Here is a 17,729-nt window from a genome sequence, read left to right on the forward strand (position 1 = left end):
AGAAAACAAACTTACCATATGTGGTTGGGTAACTAATTCTTTTTAAAAAGATTTTTATTTATTTGACAGACCGATCACAAGTAGGCAGAGAGGCAGGCAGAGAGAGAGGAAAGGAAGCAGGCTCCCCTCCCCACTGAGCAGAGAGCCTGGTGGTAGGCTCCATCACAGGACCCTGAGATCATGGCCTGAGCCAAAGGCAGAGGCTTTAACCCACTAAGCGACCCACGTGCCCCAGAGTAACTAATTCTTAAGTGAATGAGTGATTAAGTGATAATTATAGTAACATATGGAAAATAAAAACTTATTATTATGTTTTTCTAATTTTAAAAAAGATTATTTATTTGAAAAAGTGTGAGCATGAGCAGAGAGAGGTGCACAGGGAGAGAATCGTCAAGCAGAGTCTCCACTGATCCAAGAGCCCCATCCCTGCTTGATCTTTACAACCCCTGAGATCACTACCCAAGCAGAAACCAAGAGTCAGAGGCCAACCAACCAAGCCACCCAGGTACTCTAATTTTTTGTATATTTTTTAAAGATTTTATTTACTTGTCAGAAAGAGAGAGAGAGAGAACATAAGCAGGGGGGAACTGCAGGCAAAGCAGGCAGAGGGAGAATCAGGCTCCCCACTAAGCAAGGAACACCAACCAAACTCGATTCCAGGAAGCTGGGATCATGACAGAGCTGAAGGCAGACACTTAACAGACTGAGCCATTTAGGCATCTATATAGATCTGTCGAGATATATATATATATATATATATATATATATATATATATATATATATATATTTTAAAGTAATCTCTACACCCAAAGTGGAATTCACTACTCTGAGATAAAAAATCCCATGCTTTATTGACTGAGCCAGCCAGGTGCTCCACATATGGAAAATTGTTAAAAGATTGAGAGCTGACATTTAAACAATCTTGTCCAAGCCTTTGGAAAGCAAATGAAGCAAATGATCACGATTAGAGATCAATTTTATAGTACCAGCACTAAAACCAAAAACTTTGTGTTTCACTTTTAAAAACCTTTTTAAACTACCTCCACAATGTGTGTTTTAAAACATAAATTTATAAAAAAATATAATTCCTCTCAGAATTAAACGTGAAGAACTGAACTCACCTGAACAGAAGCAGCTTCATCCTTACATTGACGAAAATCTACCGATGTTAACAAGGAATCATTTTTCTCACAGCTCTCCAGACTAATTAGCGTGTCCACGTAGTTGGGCTGGGGGAAGATCAGGTGACTCTTGCGTGAGTCCGCGGTGAGGGACACCTCGTGCGAATACGTCTGCAGGAAAGCCCGCACCCCGTCCACGCCCACGAAGTGCGAGGCCGGCACGCCCACCAGCCCGCCTCCTGAAGCCTGGAGCACACGCGACGCGTGCCAGCGCCTCAGCCTGAGCGCCAGCAGCACGATGACGAAGGCGAGGAAGACGCAGGAGACGGCCGCCACCGCCACCACCAGATAGAGCGTGAGGTCCGCATCGCCTGGGTCGGCGGGGGTCCCGATGCTGCCCAGGTCCGCCAGGACGTCGGGGATGCTGTCGGCCACCGCCACGGTGAGCGTGACGGTGGCGGACAGAGGGGGCTGCCCGTGATCCTGCACCACCACCACCAGGCTCTGCTTGAGCGCGTCTCTGTCCAGCAGGGCCCGCGCTGTGCGCACCTCGCCCGTGTGCAGCCCCACCGCGAAGAGTCCTGGCTCGCTGGCCTTGAGCAGGCGGTAGGACAGCCAGGCGTTCTGGCCAGAGTCTCTGTCCACTGCCACCACTTTGGTGACCAGGTAGCCGGGCTCTGCGGAGCGGGGTGCCAGCTCCACGCCTGTGGAACCATCGGTGGGGAAGGTGGGGTACAGAATTTCTGGTGTGTTGTCGTTCTGATCCAGCACAAACAAGATCAGTGATACGTTACTGCTGAGTGAAGGGTCCCCGCCATCGCTAGCAGTCACCAGTAACTGCAAGTCTTGTATATGCTCATAGTCAAAGGAGCACAGAGCATATAGGATGCCTGTGTCTGAGTTGATGGAGACGTAGGAGGAGAGAGGGCTCCCCATGATGATGTCCTCGGTCACAGAGTAAGTCACCTGGGCATTTTTGCCACTATCGGGGTCGTGAGCCATCACAGTGAAGACAGAGGCACCTCTAGGGTTGTTCTCTGGGATATAGGCTGAATAGGAGACGTGAGGAAAAGTGGGTGGATTGTCATTGATATCAGCCACATACAGGGTGATATGAGTTTCAGTAGATAGAGAAGGAGTGCCCAGATCTGAGGCCATCACTGTGATATTGTACATAGAGATCTTTTCTCGGTCCAGATAGTTATATGTCACCAATCTATAATAATTATCTATTGATTTTTCTAGTTGAAAAGGCAAATTATGAGGTGTGTTACAGACAACTTGACCATTCTTCCCGGAATCTCGGTCATGCACATTCAAGAAGGCAACTACTGTTCCAGGAAGAGTATTTTCCAAGACTGGGCTAAACAGAGAGGTAATGATCACTTCCGGTCTATTGTCATTCACATCTTCCACTGAAATGAGCACTTTGGTCCTCCCCAAAAGTGCCCCCACATCTTCAGCTTGTATTTCCATTTCATAAAATGCACATTCTTCATAGTCTAGACTCTCTGCTGTCGATATTTCCCCAGTATTTTCATTAAGCTGGAATAATGGGGATTGTTTTTCACTAATTTTCCAGAATCTATAGGCTACCTCTCCGTTGGCTCCCTCATCCGGGTCGCTAGCACTCACAGTAAGCAGCCGGGTGCCCGGGGGCACGTTCTCTGGGACTTGCACTCGGTAAATTGGTAGAGCAAAAACCGGGGCATTGTCGTTTGTATCCAGCACTGTTACGTGGATGTGCACTGTGCTGGAGCGACGCGGATCGCCGCCATCTGAGGCGATGAGGACCAGGTGGTGAGCAGCCTCTTCCTCGCGGTCCAGGGCCTGCTCCAGCACCAGCTCTGGGTGTAGAGTTCCGTCATCTCCAGTTTGCACGTCCAGGGAGAAGTGGTGACTGGGGCTGAGCTGGTAGCTCTGTAGGGAATTCATGCCCACGTCGGGGTCAACAGCCTCTGGGAGAGGATAACGTGTTCCAGGCGCAGCGATTTCATTAATTTTCATTTCCAGATTCTCAGTCTGGAATTTTGGGTTATTATCATTGATATCGGTGATTTCTACTTCTATCCCAAAAAGTTTTCCTCTGCCCTCAGCCAGGATGTTGATATTTACTAGACACTGTGTGCTCTGAACACAAAGCTCCTCCCGATCTATCCTGCCCGCGGTGAGCAAGCTGCCAGTTTTCCGGTTCAGAGCAAAAAGCTGCATCCTACCTCTGGAGACGATGCGGACTCCGTGCTTCGCCAGTTCTTGTGACTCCAGATTCAGGTCCTTGGAGATATTACCCACAAAGGATCCTTTGTCGCTCTCTTCTGGCACCGAATAGTGGATCTGTCCTCTCCCGATTTCCCACAGCGTGCCCATCAACACGCACAGCAGGACCAGCCTGCCGCGTTTCCGGTAATTCTTTGGAGCGGCCATTGTTCTTTCACTACGGAATCCACTCAGCATCCTCATTGGGCATTTGCGTCTTGTTTACCTTTTTGCTGCAGCTGTGGAGATCATCTTCTAGAAAACTGGAGTGTCTCAGATGTAAGGACAGAGTTCCGCTGCAGCCCTGCAGCTGGTTTGTGGGATCTGCCGGTCTTTCTGAGATCTGAGCCTTTAGTAACCGGATGGCATTTGGTTACATTTATCTCCAAATAGGTGAACAGCGGCGCTTAGAGTCCTAAGCAGTTACTGCACCCACTTAGATATGTACTAGTGTATGTTGGATTATTGAGGGAGGAAAAAAAATACTTGCCTTTTATAGCATGTTTTGAATTTATTTGTCTCTGAATTCATATTTTTTAAAAGTTGTTGCCAAGAAGCATGGGATTAAGTAGGGTTAAAGTTTTACAAAGGATTATTAAATGATCCCCAAAGATTTATGGGATTGTCTCACATTACTCAAATTTATGGAATATGTTTACTCTTAAAATATAAATCATTAACATTTCATTTCTTACTATGCACTGAGCTTTATTGTAAATCTGTTATCGAATAAATAAGGCTTCTAGTTGTCACTGGCAATAAATTCATTTTTAGACTAAAGTAGAACTACTGAACATGATTCACTCAGAAGGTGTTGTATTTGATGTAAACCAATTAATCATTATAGTAAGCCTTCAGTAGAGTTGTTGCTTTTTTTAAATTTTCTTTTTTAAATGCTATTTTAATTACATATTGATATGTTGACAAATATTGTTAAATGTTAACAGGATTAATGCTTTCACTTTTAAGTTTCATCAGAGATTATATTATTTTGCTATTTCACTTATTTAAGTAATCTCTACACCCAGGTGGGGCTTAAACTCACAACCCCAAGATCCAGGATTCTATGTTTTACCAACTGAGACAGCCAGGCACTCTTGTTTTGTTATGTTCTAAGATTTTATTTTATTTTATTTTATTTTAGAGAATGCGAGTGGCTGGAGGAATAGAGGAGGAAGGAGAGGGACAAGCAGACTCCCTGATATGCATGGAGACCAATGTGCAGTTTGATCCCAAGACCCTGAGATCACAACCTGAGTTGAAGGCAGACCCTTAACCAACTGAGTCACCCAGGTGTCCCAGGCAACCTTGATTTGCTACTTCATTTAAATTCTGTATTTTTTCTATTTGAATAGAAAATATTTTTAAAATACAAATGAATACAAAATGAAAATCAAATCTCCATCCTACTCTTCCACAAATGAGAGATGATTGCATTTTAAAGCAGACTCAATTAACTTTGCGAAAAAGACAAGTATTCTAAAGTTAATTTTGCCTTAATTAGTATTTTTTTTCCTATAGAGAATCTCTGCTGAGTGTGGAGCTCAATCTCAGGATCCTGAGATCATAACCTGAGTCAAAACCAAGAATCAGATGCTTAACTGACTAAGCCACCCAGGCGCCCCCTTAAGTAGTATTTTGATCAAGAGAACCACAAAGAGGGAACACATAATTATCATCAAGCAATCAAAAAGTATCACTACAAAAAAATTATGTCTCTTTTCTTCAGTTTGTAAAGTGGTCAGTGACTGAACATCTGCTAAAACATCTAGCGAAAGATGAAAAATGTATTATCATATCTATATAGATATATACATATATACTAGTATGTACATCAGATTGGCAATTTTGTCTAAAATTTGAAGAATTCAAGACTCCATTTTTCTCCTAGAGATAGTAGAATGATAGAAGTTTTCTGGCTATATGTGGGCTGCAAAAAAAGACAATTTAAAATTATACAGGTATGTGTGAAAAACCTATGCTGCAAGATAAAGAAAATGCTTTTGTCTTCTGGTGAGCTTACTGGTCTTACTGGTAAGTAAAATGCTTTTAAACACCCACACAATTCATTGAATACATAATGCCATCTACATTAAAATCCAGGTTAAGACACTTTATTCTAGGAGGCTTTGAAACAAAAGGCAGTAAATAGAAGAAATAAAATGGTAAATTCAGTTATGAAAAATATCTAATTTTAGCTTTTTGTTTTTGTTTTAAAGTTTTTTTAAATGATTGCCCACTTTTACATTTATACTATATCCAGCTTAAAAAGTGTATTAGGTAATAGGAAGGAAAACTTAGGAAAAAATCTCATTAGCTTTTAGGAGATGGCCTATAATACTGATTCCCTTCCTAGATAAAATTACAATCTCACTGCTCCATAGATCTGAGCCTGTCAAGACATCCCTAAAAGAAACATAACTGCTCCGACTTTAATTTCCCTTGAAGAATGGCATGATAGTTTCACTTTTTAGAGAAACTTTTAGATCTACAAAGTGTATATTTTTCCATGAAAAATAAATAATTGGGTAGATCATAAGAAGCAGGTTATGCTTAAAAGAAACTCACCAGATGGGATGTTGACTCACTGGATTTGCAAAGTGGAAATAAGGCCCCAGATGAATCCCCGCAAAGTATGTCTTGTTCTGAACTCAACTGCTCGTTGCACTTTAGAAAATTAAACTCCGTCTTTCCAGTGTGGGCAACGCACAAATTGTAAGAATAAGGCAAAGTCCCTTCACTGTAGATGGGAGGAACCACAGGTCCTGATTTGACACACAGACCAGGCTGAAAGCAGCCCCAGGTGGTGAGGCTGGAGGAACGACGAAGGTGTAAGGCGATGGCCAGAGTCACAGCCAGGAGGAAAAGTACTGAGATCAAGGCCAGCGCTACGACCAGGTAAAACTGCAACTCTGCCTGGGGGTCAGAGGGCTCCGGGTGGTCGCTGACATCCGGCAGCACCTCCTGCAAGCTGTCGGCGAAAACCAGGAGCAGCGTGGCCGTGGCCGAGAGCGGCGGCTGTCCCCCATCCCGCACAGCGACCAGCAGGCGCTGGCGGGCAGCGTCCCGGTCGCCCAAAGCACGCGCTGTGCGCACCTCGCCCGTGCGCAGCCCCAGGCTGAAGAGTCCCGGCTCGCTGGCCTGCAGCACGTGGTACGACAGCCAGGCATTGTGTCCCGAGTCGGCGTCCACCGCCACCACCTTGGTGACCAGGTAGCCGGGCTGCGCGGCGCGCGGCACCGTGTCGAACAGCGCCGAGCCGTCAGGTCCCAGCGCCGGGTACAGCACCCGCGGCGCGTTGTCGTTGCGGTCGCCCACCAACACGCGCAGGCTCACGTTGGCGCAGAGTGCGGGCGAGCCCTGGTCGCGCGCCTGCAGGGTCAGCTCGAAGGCGCGCAGCTGCTCGTGGTCGAAGGCGCGCTGCGCGAACACCACCCCGCTCTGCGCGCTCACGGACACGTAGGACGCCAGCGCCCGTGGCTCCAGGTCGCTGGCCACAATGGAGTAGGAGACGCGACCGTTGGGCCCCAGGTCGGGGTCGGAGGCGCTGACTTGGGCAATAGAGGCGCCTGGAGGATTGTTCTCTGCCACATGAACGACGTACGAAGGCTGTTGGAAAACTGGCGCATTGTCGTTGACATCGCCAATGTGTAGGGTGATGCTTGAGCTAGAGGAAAGGGGGGGCTTGCCCCTGTCGGTGGCTGTGATAGTGACATTATACTCAGGAGTCTGCTCACGGTCTAGAACTCCATCTGTCACTAATTTATAAGTGTTTATCGAAGAAGAGACTATTTTAAACGGAACATCACCTTCTAATTTACAAAAAACTTCTCCGTTGTGTCCAGAATCCTTGTCACGGATTTTAAGCAAAGCAACGTGTGTTCCCAGCTTGGTGTCCTCCATAACGATATCCCGCAGAGATTGGAATACCACTTCTGGGAAATTGTCATTTATGTCTTGGACCTCTATCTCCACAGTACATTGGGCAATCATTCCTCCACCATCCCTTGCTTCCAAAACTATGGAATATTCTTTGACCTCCTCAAAGTCTAACGTATGCAGAATAGTAATTTCCCCCGTAATAGAATTTAGGTCAAACTGGGTGATCTGGCCTGCTTCTGTGAAAGAGAAAGTGATCTGGGCATTGACACCCTCGTCCTGGTCAGTGGCCATCACTTGAAGCACAAGGGTGCCCGGAAGAACGTTTTCCGGAACAGCCACCCTGTATAGCTCTTGGCTAAACACTGGAGGGTTATCATTGGCATCAGTCACTAGTACCTGTATCTTGGCAGTACTACTAAGGGGTGGATCCCCGCCGTCCAATGCCGTCAAGATCAACTGGTAGGATTTCTGCTCTTCCCGGTCTAAAGGCACCTTTAGTACCAGCTCAGGGTATTTACTGCCATCTAATTTTTCTTTATTCACGAGTGAGAAATGATCATTGGGGCTGAGATGGTAATTCTGTAGTGAGTTGGTACCAATATCTGCATCATGGGCAGATCCTAAAATAAATCGTGCCCCGGGCTTTGTAGACTCACTTATTTGCAGGTCAAAGGAAGTTTGGGTGAACTTAGGGGTATGGTCATTAATATCTTCGATGTCCACACTCACGTGATAAAAGTTCAACGGATTTTCGGCAACAGCCTCAAATTCCAGAGTACAGGCTGTCTTCTTCCCACATATCTGCTCCCGGTCTAGCCTGCTGCCCACAAGTAGCTCCCCGCTCTTGGCGCTCACGGTGAAGTAAGCCTTCTCCGAACTGATGCGCAGTTGTCGAGTCGGTAACTCATGCACGCTCAGTCCCAAATCCTTGGCGAGGTTCCCCACCACCGAGCCCTCGGGCATTTCCTCGGGAATCCCGTAGCGGATCTGCTCAGACAGCGCCGGCCAGAACAAAGACAGCAGGAAGGGAAAGAGCACCGGCCGCCTCTCAGCCCAGCCCCTCTCCGCAGCGCCGCTCCCCATCCCTCTTGCTCCCTTCAGGTTGCTCACCGGCCTGGAGACGCCGGATCACAAATAATCTCTGCGCTGCAGATGTCCAGAGCTCCGAACGGCCTGTAAGTCCTGTGTGAGGGTCAGGGTTTCTTCTTTTCTACAGGAGGAAGTGGTGTAAAGGCTCGGGCTAACGAGTCGGCTAGGGAAAGTGCGCTGCGGCTGCGCGAAGAGATCGCCAGTGCCCAAGCTCTCCATTTTGGCCAACAGCGGCGCCCACAGTCCGCACTAGGACACTGCAGCCTCTGCTGCTTCAGTTTAACCAGCTACAATAATGACAACCCTGAGCATTACTGAACAAATTATTTTTATATATCTATATATTTAATGACGATTGATTCATATTCTTAGCTACAGAAACATACCAAATTTATAGGTTTTCAGGGTAATCCATATGTTGACATAATTATTCCTCCATCTTCAAATCCACACTTTAATAGATGACTATCCCACAGAGTAGGCCTAAAGGTTTTCAGAGTACAGTAGTTTTGAATACTTACCAATTAGCAGTATATGAATAAAGTTTTTTCTTCTTTCCTTGTTTCTGTTTTTCTTGATTTCTTTCCTTTTTGGGTATTTCTATGTTGATTCATTTCAACTTTTCAGAAAGCATCAGTAATGCTGAAATTGACTTTAAAAGGGCACAATTTATACTTACCTCTAAACCTTTATTTCAAAATAGTTTCAATAATTTCTTTATAGTAATATTATCTGATGTACACTTCTATCAGTGAAGGAAATGATAGCCAGAAAAAACTTTAGCCTATTCCCTCTCCTTTGCATTGCACAATTATTTTCCTGGTTATAAAATATAACATCAACCTTCAAAGATAACAGAGAGATATATTTTGCCTTCAAACACAAAGTAGCTAACCTTGGTCTATCGCAATGAGGTACTGGTTCCCACTTTTGTGCTGAAATACAATATCCCATGATGACCTCAGTTGATGAAACAATCCTTAGAATATTCGTTTGCAATAGCATACTGGGTTTAACAGTTGCTTCTCTCCTTTGTTTAAAAATGTTTTTAAGTATCCAATGAATCTGGCTGGGGGAGTCTCCTTTTCAAAATACCTGATAATCATATTTCTGCCCCACAAAGTGTCAGTAATACTTTCTTCTCCCCAAGCTTTTTATACATCTGAACCCTATAAAATATACAAAACCCACTTCCACACTGTTGCACATCCCCTTTTATCCAAAATACCACCAATGCTATGTTCCAAAAAAAAAAAAATCCTTCTATTTAACTGGAAAGTGTAAACATAGCCAGGAAAACTTAGCCTATCATCCTCCTTCCTATTGCACAGTTATTTTCCCAGTTGCAAAATGTAACATAAATCTTCAAAGTTACAAGGGGAATAATATTTTGCATAGTTCCTAGTAAAGAAGTAAATCCAAGTAAACAAGATTACTTGTCATCAACCACTTCTAGCTGCTGCTAGTCAACTGAAATGCTGGCCTTCACTGAAATGGCATATAACAAATATAAAAGTAGTTAACCCCAGACTGGATTATTAGTAACTGAATTTTTCAGCAGATCCAATAAATTGAACCAATTTTTGGTCTAGGACCTGAGTATTTGGTTGTTTCTAAAGCAAGCATCCCCAATCTCCCACTAGGAGAGACAAGCACACTTCACATGGCTGTACCACTAAAATAGTGCAATAGAGTTTTGTTTTAAAACATCGAACTGCTTACTTCACAAGTGCCACTTGAAATGATATTTTATGTCATATTTTTGGTTTCAGACAATAACCTTTATTGTTGCATTAGATCCATATCATTGATATAGATCTCAGTAAAGCTTGATGCATACATTTCATTCTTTTAAGATTTTATTTTTTTGAAAAAGCAAGAGAGAAATAAAGCATGGTGGGGAGGTGGAAGGGCAGGGGCAGAGGGAGAGGGAAAAGCAGACTCCCTGCTGAACATGAGGCCCCACTCAGGGCTCCATCCCAGTACTCTGGGATCATGACCTGAGCCAAAGGGACTGAGCCACCCAGGTGCCCCACAGATTTCATTCTTTAGGCATTAGTCTAGTCTTCTAGTAGAAGCCAACTTTAATACACTATTATGCTTTAAATACATCAGGAAGTGAAATATCACTTCCCACCTGTCAGAATGGCTAAAATAAAAAACACAAGAAATGACAAGTGTTGGTGAGGATGTGGAGAAAAAGCAGCCCTCTTACACTATTGGTGGGAATGTAAACTGGTGCAGTCACTGTGGAAAACAATATGGAGGTGCCTCAAAAAGTTAAAAATGGAACCATCCTATGGTCCAGTAATGGTGCTAATGGGTATTTACCAAGATACAAAAACACTAATTTAAAAGGATACACCCACCCCTATGTTTATAGCATCATTATTTAAACATCATTATTTAAACATTATTTAAAATCATTATTTAAGCCAAATTATGGAAACAGCCTAAGTATCCATTGACTAATAAACGGATAAAGAAAATGTGTGACTATATACAATGGAATATTATTCAGCCATAAAAAGAATGAAATCTTGCCATTTGCAATGACATGGATGGAGCTAGAGTTTCTAATACTAGGTGAAATAGATCAGAGAAAGACAAATTCCATATGATATCACTCATATGTGAATTTAAGAAATGAACAAATGAGCAAGGAAAAAGAGAGAAACAAGCCAAGAAACAGACTATTTTTTCTTTTTAAAGTTGGCTCCAGGCCCACAGGAAGCCCAGCTCAGGGCAGGACTTCCCACATTGAGTTCAAGAAGCTGAGTTGAGACCAACAGTTGGTTGCTGTACCCACTGAGGTACCCAAGTCCTCTCAAGAAATGGACTCTTAACTATTAAGAACAAACTGATGGTTACCAGAGTGGAGGTGGATAACCTAGTGGGTAACCTCTTGATAACCTAGGGCAATGGGAAAGATATAACAATTCATTCTCATTTTTGGAACACATGAATTAAGAACACTGAGTGGAAAATAGATGGACGTATAAAAATGTGGTAGTCCACTTATTCACAATCTTGTCCACAGGTTTTCACTATGGAAAGGACACCAAAACCTATACCAACAAGTATTCTGTATTAAAGTATCACCACTGAAATAAATCGTTGACCTTGGTTTACCTCTTTAAAGGTTTTTCACTACACCTTCAAAACACCTGTTTCACAAAACAATCAAGAAAATTACACAAAATAATTTCTTGAGGATATAAAATAATTAGTGAACTCACCTGAATATTTTCGGCTTCATCCTTACATTCACGAAAATCTGTGGAGGTTAATAAGGGATCTTTTTTCTCACAGCTCTCCAAACTGAGGAGCATATCCGCATAGTTGGGCTGGGGGAAGATCACGTGACTCTTGCGCGAGTCCGCGGTGAGGGACACCTCATGCGAATACGTCTGCAGGAAAGCCCGCACCCCGTCCACGCCCACGAAGTGCGAGGCCGGCACGCCCACCAGCCCGCCTCCTGAAGCCTGAAGCACGCGCGACGCGTGCCAGCGCCTCAGCCTGAGCGCCAGCAGCACGATGACGAAGGCGAGGAAGACGCAGGAGACGGCCGCCACCGCCACCACCAGATAGAGCGTGAGGTCCGCATCGTCTGGGTCGGCGGGGGTCCCGATGCTGCCCAGGTCCGCCAGGACGTCGGGGATGCTGTCGGCCACGGCCACGGTGAGCGTGACGGTGGCCGACAGAGGGGGCTGCCCGTGATCCTGCACCGCCACCACCAGGCTCTGCTTGAGCGCGTCTCTGTCCAGCAGGGCCCGCGCTGTGCGCACCTCGCCCGTGTGCAGCCCCACCGCGAAGAGCCCTGGCTCGCTGGCCTTGAGCAGGCGGTAGGACAGCCAGGCGTTCTGGCCAGAGTCTCTGTCCACCGCCACCACCTTGGTGACCAGGTAGCCAGGCTCTGCGGAGCGAGGAGCCAGCTCCACGCCTGTGGAACCGTCAGTAGGGAGGGTGGGGTACAGGATCTCTGGTATGTTGTCATTCTGGTCCACAATGAATATACTCAAGGACACATTGCTGCTGAGTGGTGGGTCTCCACTGTCCTGTGCAGTCACACTCAACTGCAGGTCACGGAACTGCTCATAGTCGAAGGAGTGCAAGGCATACAGGATGCCTGTGTCAGAGTTGATGGACACATAGGAGGAGAGGGAAGCCCCCTGGAGAGTGTCTTCAGACAGGGAGTAAGTGACTCGAGCATTCTCCTGGCTGTCTGGGTCGGATGCAGTCACAGAGAAGATGGAGGCACCTCTGGGGTTGTTTTCAGGGATGTAGACAGAATAGGAGGACTGAGGGAAGGCAGGCGGATTGTCGTTGGTATCTGCCACGTTCATGGAGATGTGAGTTTCTGAGGACAAGGGTGGGGTTCCACCATCTGTGGCTATCAGTGTGATGTTATACACAGAGCATTTTTCCCGGTCCAGGTTTTTTGCTGTCATTAACCTATAGTAATTGTCTATTGATCTTTCTAATTTAAAAGGTAGATTTTCTGAAATAGTGCAGGTTACCTCACCATTCTTGCCAAAATCTCTATCTTGAAGGTAGAAAAGAGCAACTACAGTTCCAGGAGGAGTGTCTTCAGGGACTGAGTTGCTTACAGATGTTACAGTCACTTCTGGGGCATTGTCATTCACATCTAAAATTGTGATCATTACTTTAGCCCTTGTTATACTACCAGGACCATCCTGAGCCTGAACTTCCATTTCATAGTAGCTGGACTCTTCATAATCTAGGCTTTCTAAAGTTGATAATTCTCCTGTATGAGGGTTCAGCTGGAATATCTGCAGAATCTTCTGAGTTATTTTCCGGAAAGAATATGTCACTTCCCCATTGACTCCCTCATCCAGGTCAACAGCATGCACCATTAGCAATCTCGTACCCACCGGCACATTCTCAGGGACAGTTGCTTGGTACTGAGGCAAAGAGAAGACTGGAGCGTGATCGTTCACATCTACCACTGTTACTTGGATGTGGGCGGTCTGGGATCGGGGTGGGTCGCCACCGTCAGAGGCTGTAAGGAGTAGGTGGTGAACCGCCTCTTCCTCTCGATCCAGCACCCTTTCCAGCACTAATTCTGGATATTTACCTCCATCGTCTCCAGTCTGCACTACCAGGGAGAAATGATGATTAGGGTTGAGCTGGTAGCTCTGGAGAGAGTTCGTGCCCACATCTGGATCCCGAGCCTCGTTTAACGGAAACCGCACCCCAGGAGCTGTGTTCTCCGTTATTTTCACAGTCATTTCTTCCGTCAAGAATCTGGGAGCGTTGTCATTAACATCTATTATTTCCACTTCTACGGGGTGAAGATTCATTTTATCCATCAGGATGTTAAAGTTCACTAGGCACCGCGCGCTCTGAGCGCAGAGCTCCTCCCGGTCTATCCTGTCCGCGGTGACCAAGCTGCCACTTCGCGGATTCAGAGCGAAAAGCTGCGTCCTACCTCTGGAGACGATGCGGACTCCACGCTCCTCCAGTTCCCCGGGCTCCAGACCCAAATCCTTAGCGATATTACCCACAAAAGATCCTTTGTCTGTCTCCTCTGGCACAGAGTAGAGAATATGTCCTGCCCAAGCTTCCTTCTGGGTTCCCAGGAGGATGGAGAGCAGGATGAATCTTCTGTATTCCCCACCCCTCTGCGGAGCCGCCATTGTTGTGCCGATCTTGTTTAGACGCTGGGCTATCTCCTGTTGTGCTTCTGGATTCCAGTGTGTCAGCGTGGAATCTTTTGTATTCGTAAAAGAAGCGCAGTATCTAGTATAAGAGACCTGAGTTTGATGAAGCTTGGAAGAGAGTTTGTCTCAATCTGGTGTTTCTTTGTATTATAAAGCTCAGTGGTTCTGGCAGATCTCTGGCACCATTTTCCCCCTGGTTGGTGAACAGCGGCGCTCAGAGTCCTTACTAAGTTACTGCACCATATTGAAGCAAATAACTGATTTTTCAGAAAGTTGTTCTATCCTTCAAAATCCTTCCATTTATATTTCTTTGATCTATATATCTTTGATATTATTTAAAAATATATTTCAAGAAGATGAATTAATGCAACAATGTTCATGATGGGTGCTTACTAATTCGAGCTAATTTTTAAAGTTTTTTTTTGTTTTGCATTTCTACTTTGAAATGATGTCGGGTACTGCCTCAGACTTCATAGAACCCAGTGAAATCAGTATTTACAGGTAAAAAAGTGTGATTTATTTTGAAAAGGTATATATATATATATATATATATATATATGAAAAATGTTATATAGAAAGTTTACATCAGTGTAATAAATTAACTCAATAATACTGAACACCAACTATGTTCTACACAACACCATGTAAGACTCAGAGAGTCAAAATTTTCTTTAGAATACAGAGAGGTAATTTAATAAAGTTTTTGATTGGAGGGACTCTTAGAGATGATTTAGTCCATTACCTTCATTTTAATAATTTTAAAAATGAGAGAGAATTGCCTTGTCCTTGACTATATAATAGTAAAACCATTGTTGGAATACAAATATTCTCACTTCCAGTGTTCTGAGAAGAAAAAGGAAAATCATTTGCCTTGGCTGATGCTTTATGCTCAAAATGTGCCTTTAGAGGGGAGGTAAGAACCCTAGCAGCAACGGATCAGCTATAGACGCAACTCGTTTTGCACAGAAGGCAGGGATTTGCAGATTCTACCGCCCATGGATCCATAAGAAAGTGGGTGTTGACTGCTTCTTTCATTGTGCAATTCAAACAGCCATCCTACCCAATTCTAGAATAACTGAAAAAAGGCGGGCCTTTGAGCATACACTGTCCTGAGAAGCTCCTTAGAGGTACCAATTGTTCCAATGATGTTAATTAAGTAAAACTGAACTGTTGATAGATCTGAGGCTACTCTTAGCTGACAAAAATAAAATTCTTTCCACAGAGCTGCAGGAGAAAAGAGTTACCAGTCCTGAAATGACGACCTGACAAAAAATAAATTTACCTTATGGGGTGCCTGGCTGACTTAGTCAGAAGAGCACACAGCTCTTGAGTTCAGGGTTGTAAGTTCAGGCCCCATGTTTGGTGTAAAGATTACTTATGTAAACAAATAAATAAACTTTAAAAGAAATAACCTTGCTTTGTAAATTATTTTAACCCCTAGTGGAACAGATAACAGTACGAGGAGGAGAAATCAGAAGTAACTTTGAAAATGCTTCTTAGCAGGGCAGCTGGGTGGCTCAGTGGGTTAAAGCTTCTACCCTTTGGCTCAGGTCATGATCACAGGGTCTTGGGATCAAGCCCTGCATTGGGCTCTCCGCTCAGCAGGGAGACTGCTTCCTCTTCTCTCTCAGTCAGTCTGCCTCACTGACTACTTGTGATCTTTGTCTGTCAAATAAATAAATAAATAATCTTAAAAAGAGAGAAAATGCTTCCTAGCTTAGTTGCTGAGGATTTCCTAAGTAAGTAATCTATTTCTGTTCTTTGATGGCACTGTTCCAAAATATAGGCAATACTTTGAATGAACAGCTGTTTCAATCTATCTATCAATTTATAGCCATACTTGCTTTCACCAAGTAGATAAAATAACTTTTTGTTCAAAGGAGCCAATATGAGCATTACAATTAATTCCATAAGTAGAAATTAAACACTATTTGTTTAGTAGTAATTTTGAATTTTCTGTTGACATAAACAAAGTCATTAAAGATCATGAGTACTGCAGACATTTTCCAACAAAATTTGGAGTCTAGATGTTATGGTTCCCAATGTTCTGATCTTTTTCTACCTAACACTTCAAAATTCATAGGGTCATCTCACATTTGTTTCCTATTCTACTATTTTTTAAAAAATCTCAGTTAACTTACTACTTCTGGATAACTTCTTTGGAGCTAATTAACTGAGATCTAGATAAATAAGATTATGAACATACTCTGAACATAAAGCATGCTTCAGGAAGTACCTTGGCTGTATTATCTCTAGTAATCACATTTCCTTAAGTTACTCTATAACATAAATTTAAATATTAAAGATTCTGCTAGACCACTAAGATACATTAAATATAACATAAGCCTACTATATACAATGGAAATAAGTTTACAGTTTTAAAAGAAGTATGTTATTACTGACTGAGTTATTGGGAACAATTGACCTTAAGAATCGACATTCATTTTTATACTTGCATTAAAAAATTCTATGGAAATAATTCTGTGGAAAGTAATTGACTTCTCAGACATTAAGTTACTCATCTTCCCTTTACTTTTCTTTTTTAAAGGTTTTAGTTATTTATTTGACAGAGAGACACAGCGAGAGAGGGAAAAAAAGCACGGGGAGAGGGTGAAGGAAAAGCAGGCTTCCGGCAGAATGCGGAGCCTGATGTGGGGCTTGATCCCAGGACCCTGGGAGCATGACCTGAGCCAAAGGCAGACGCTTAACGACTGAACCACCCAGGCTCCCCTCTTCTTTCTTTTTTTTAAAAGATTTTATTTCTTTATTTGAGAGAGAGAGAGAGCGCGAGCGAGCACAATCGGGGGAGTGGCAGGCAGAGGGTGAGGAAGAAGCAGGCTCCCCTGCTGAGCATAGAGTCAGACAAGGGACTCTATCCCAGGATCCTGAGCTAAAGGCAGCTGCTTAACTGCTTAACCGAATGACCCACCCACATGCCCCAATCTTCTCTCCTTTCTTTATGGAACTTTTTTCTAATGAGAAAACATTTGTTTAGAGTTCTGTTTGGGTTTCCATTCCCAGGCAAATATGCAGGTATTATTTTCTATTTCTCAAATTTTACTCCTTCCCTTTGACAGCTGCTACCTCAACAGAAGTTTGATCAGATGGGTTGTTTTCACAATGATAAACTAGCCCAATAATTTGGTAGGCTTTTCCCCCTGATGCTTCACAATTCAGTATATACTCAAAATCTCAGGCTGTTTATCTTATTAACAATGATCTGTATGGTATGGAAGTCAGAGAGCCTCAGTTAGCCAGAATTTAGCAAATTCCATGACTGCTAGGATTTAACGCTTGGTCAGTCCGCATGAATGAATGATTATTACTGACAGTAAAATCTGATAGCTTCCCCAATAAAATATTTTATTTATTTAAATGAAATGGTCATAGGTAATTCAGATAAAAGAATAAAATAAACCATCCTATACTACCCCAGTTAGTGATGTGAGCAGTTAAGAGAATAAAATAAACCAGCCTACTATCCATAAAACAGTCAGTGAGCTTTGCTTATAAGTGGATATAGTTTGTTTTGTTTCCTTTTTCAAGATGTTTTATATAATCCAGAATTGTTGATATAAAAAATAGCATTTACAGGGACGCCTGGGTGGCTCAGTTGGTTAAGCAGCTGCCTTCGGCTCAGGTCATGATCCCAGCGTCCTGGGATCGAGTCCCACATCGGGCTCCTTGCTCCGCAGG

At 43.8% G+C, this 17,729-nt stretch overlaps 2 protein-coding genes across 2 annotated transcripts in view; both read right to left on the reverse strand.

Annotated features, from left to right (window-relative positions):
• The window catches only part of LOC101674285 (protocadherin gamma-A3), a 174,620-nt gene that overhangs the window by 115,962 nt on the left and 40,929 nt on the right, over positions 1–17,729 (reverse strand). The gene's annotated exons all lie outside the window — the stretch shown is intronic.
• LOC123390763 (protocadherin gamma-B4-like) lies at positions 3,431–10,220 on the reverse strand. The gene is made up of 2 exons (XM_045075369.1): positions 5,947–10,220; positions 3,431–3,727 (listed from the first exon to the last, which is right to left on the reverse strand). The coding sequence occupies exons 1-2, from the start codon at positions 8,341–8,343 to the stop codon at positions 3,557–3,559; spliced, it is 2,568 nt and encodes an 855-aa protein (XP_044931304.1). The 5' UTR covers positions 8,344–10,220; the 3' UTR covers positions 3,431–3,556.

The sequence above is a fragment of the Mustela putorius genome, unplaced genomic scaffold (assembly GCF_011764305.1).
Source record: "Mustela putorius furo isolate JIRA1106 unplaced genomic scaffold, ASM1176430v1.1 tig00000145_pilon_pilon_pilon, whole genome shotgun sequence".
Taxonomy (NCBI): Eukaryota; Metazoa; Chordata; class Mammalia; order Carnivora; family Mustelidae; genus Mustela; species Mustela putorius.

Excerpts from the sequence above, each read along its gene's own strand:
- LOC123390763 (XM_045075369.1), bottom strand. The coding sequence starts at position 8,343 with ATGGGGAGCGGCGCTGCGGAGAGGGGCTGGGCTGAGAGGCGGCCGGTG. Across the intron at positions 3,728-5,946 it reads GTGAGTCAACATCCCATCTG|GCTCAGATCTCAGAAAGACC; the intron begins GTGAGTTTCTTT and ends CGGTTACTAAAG.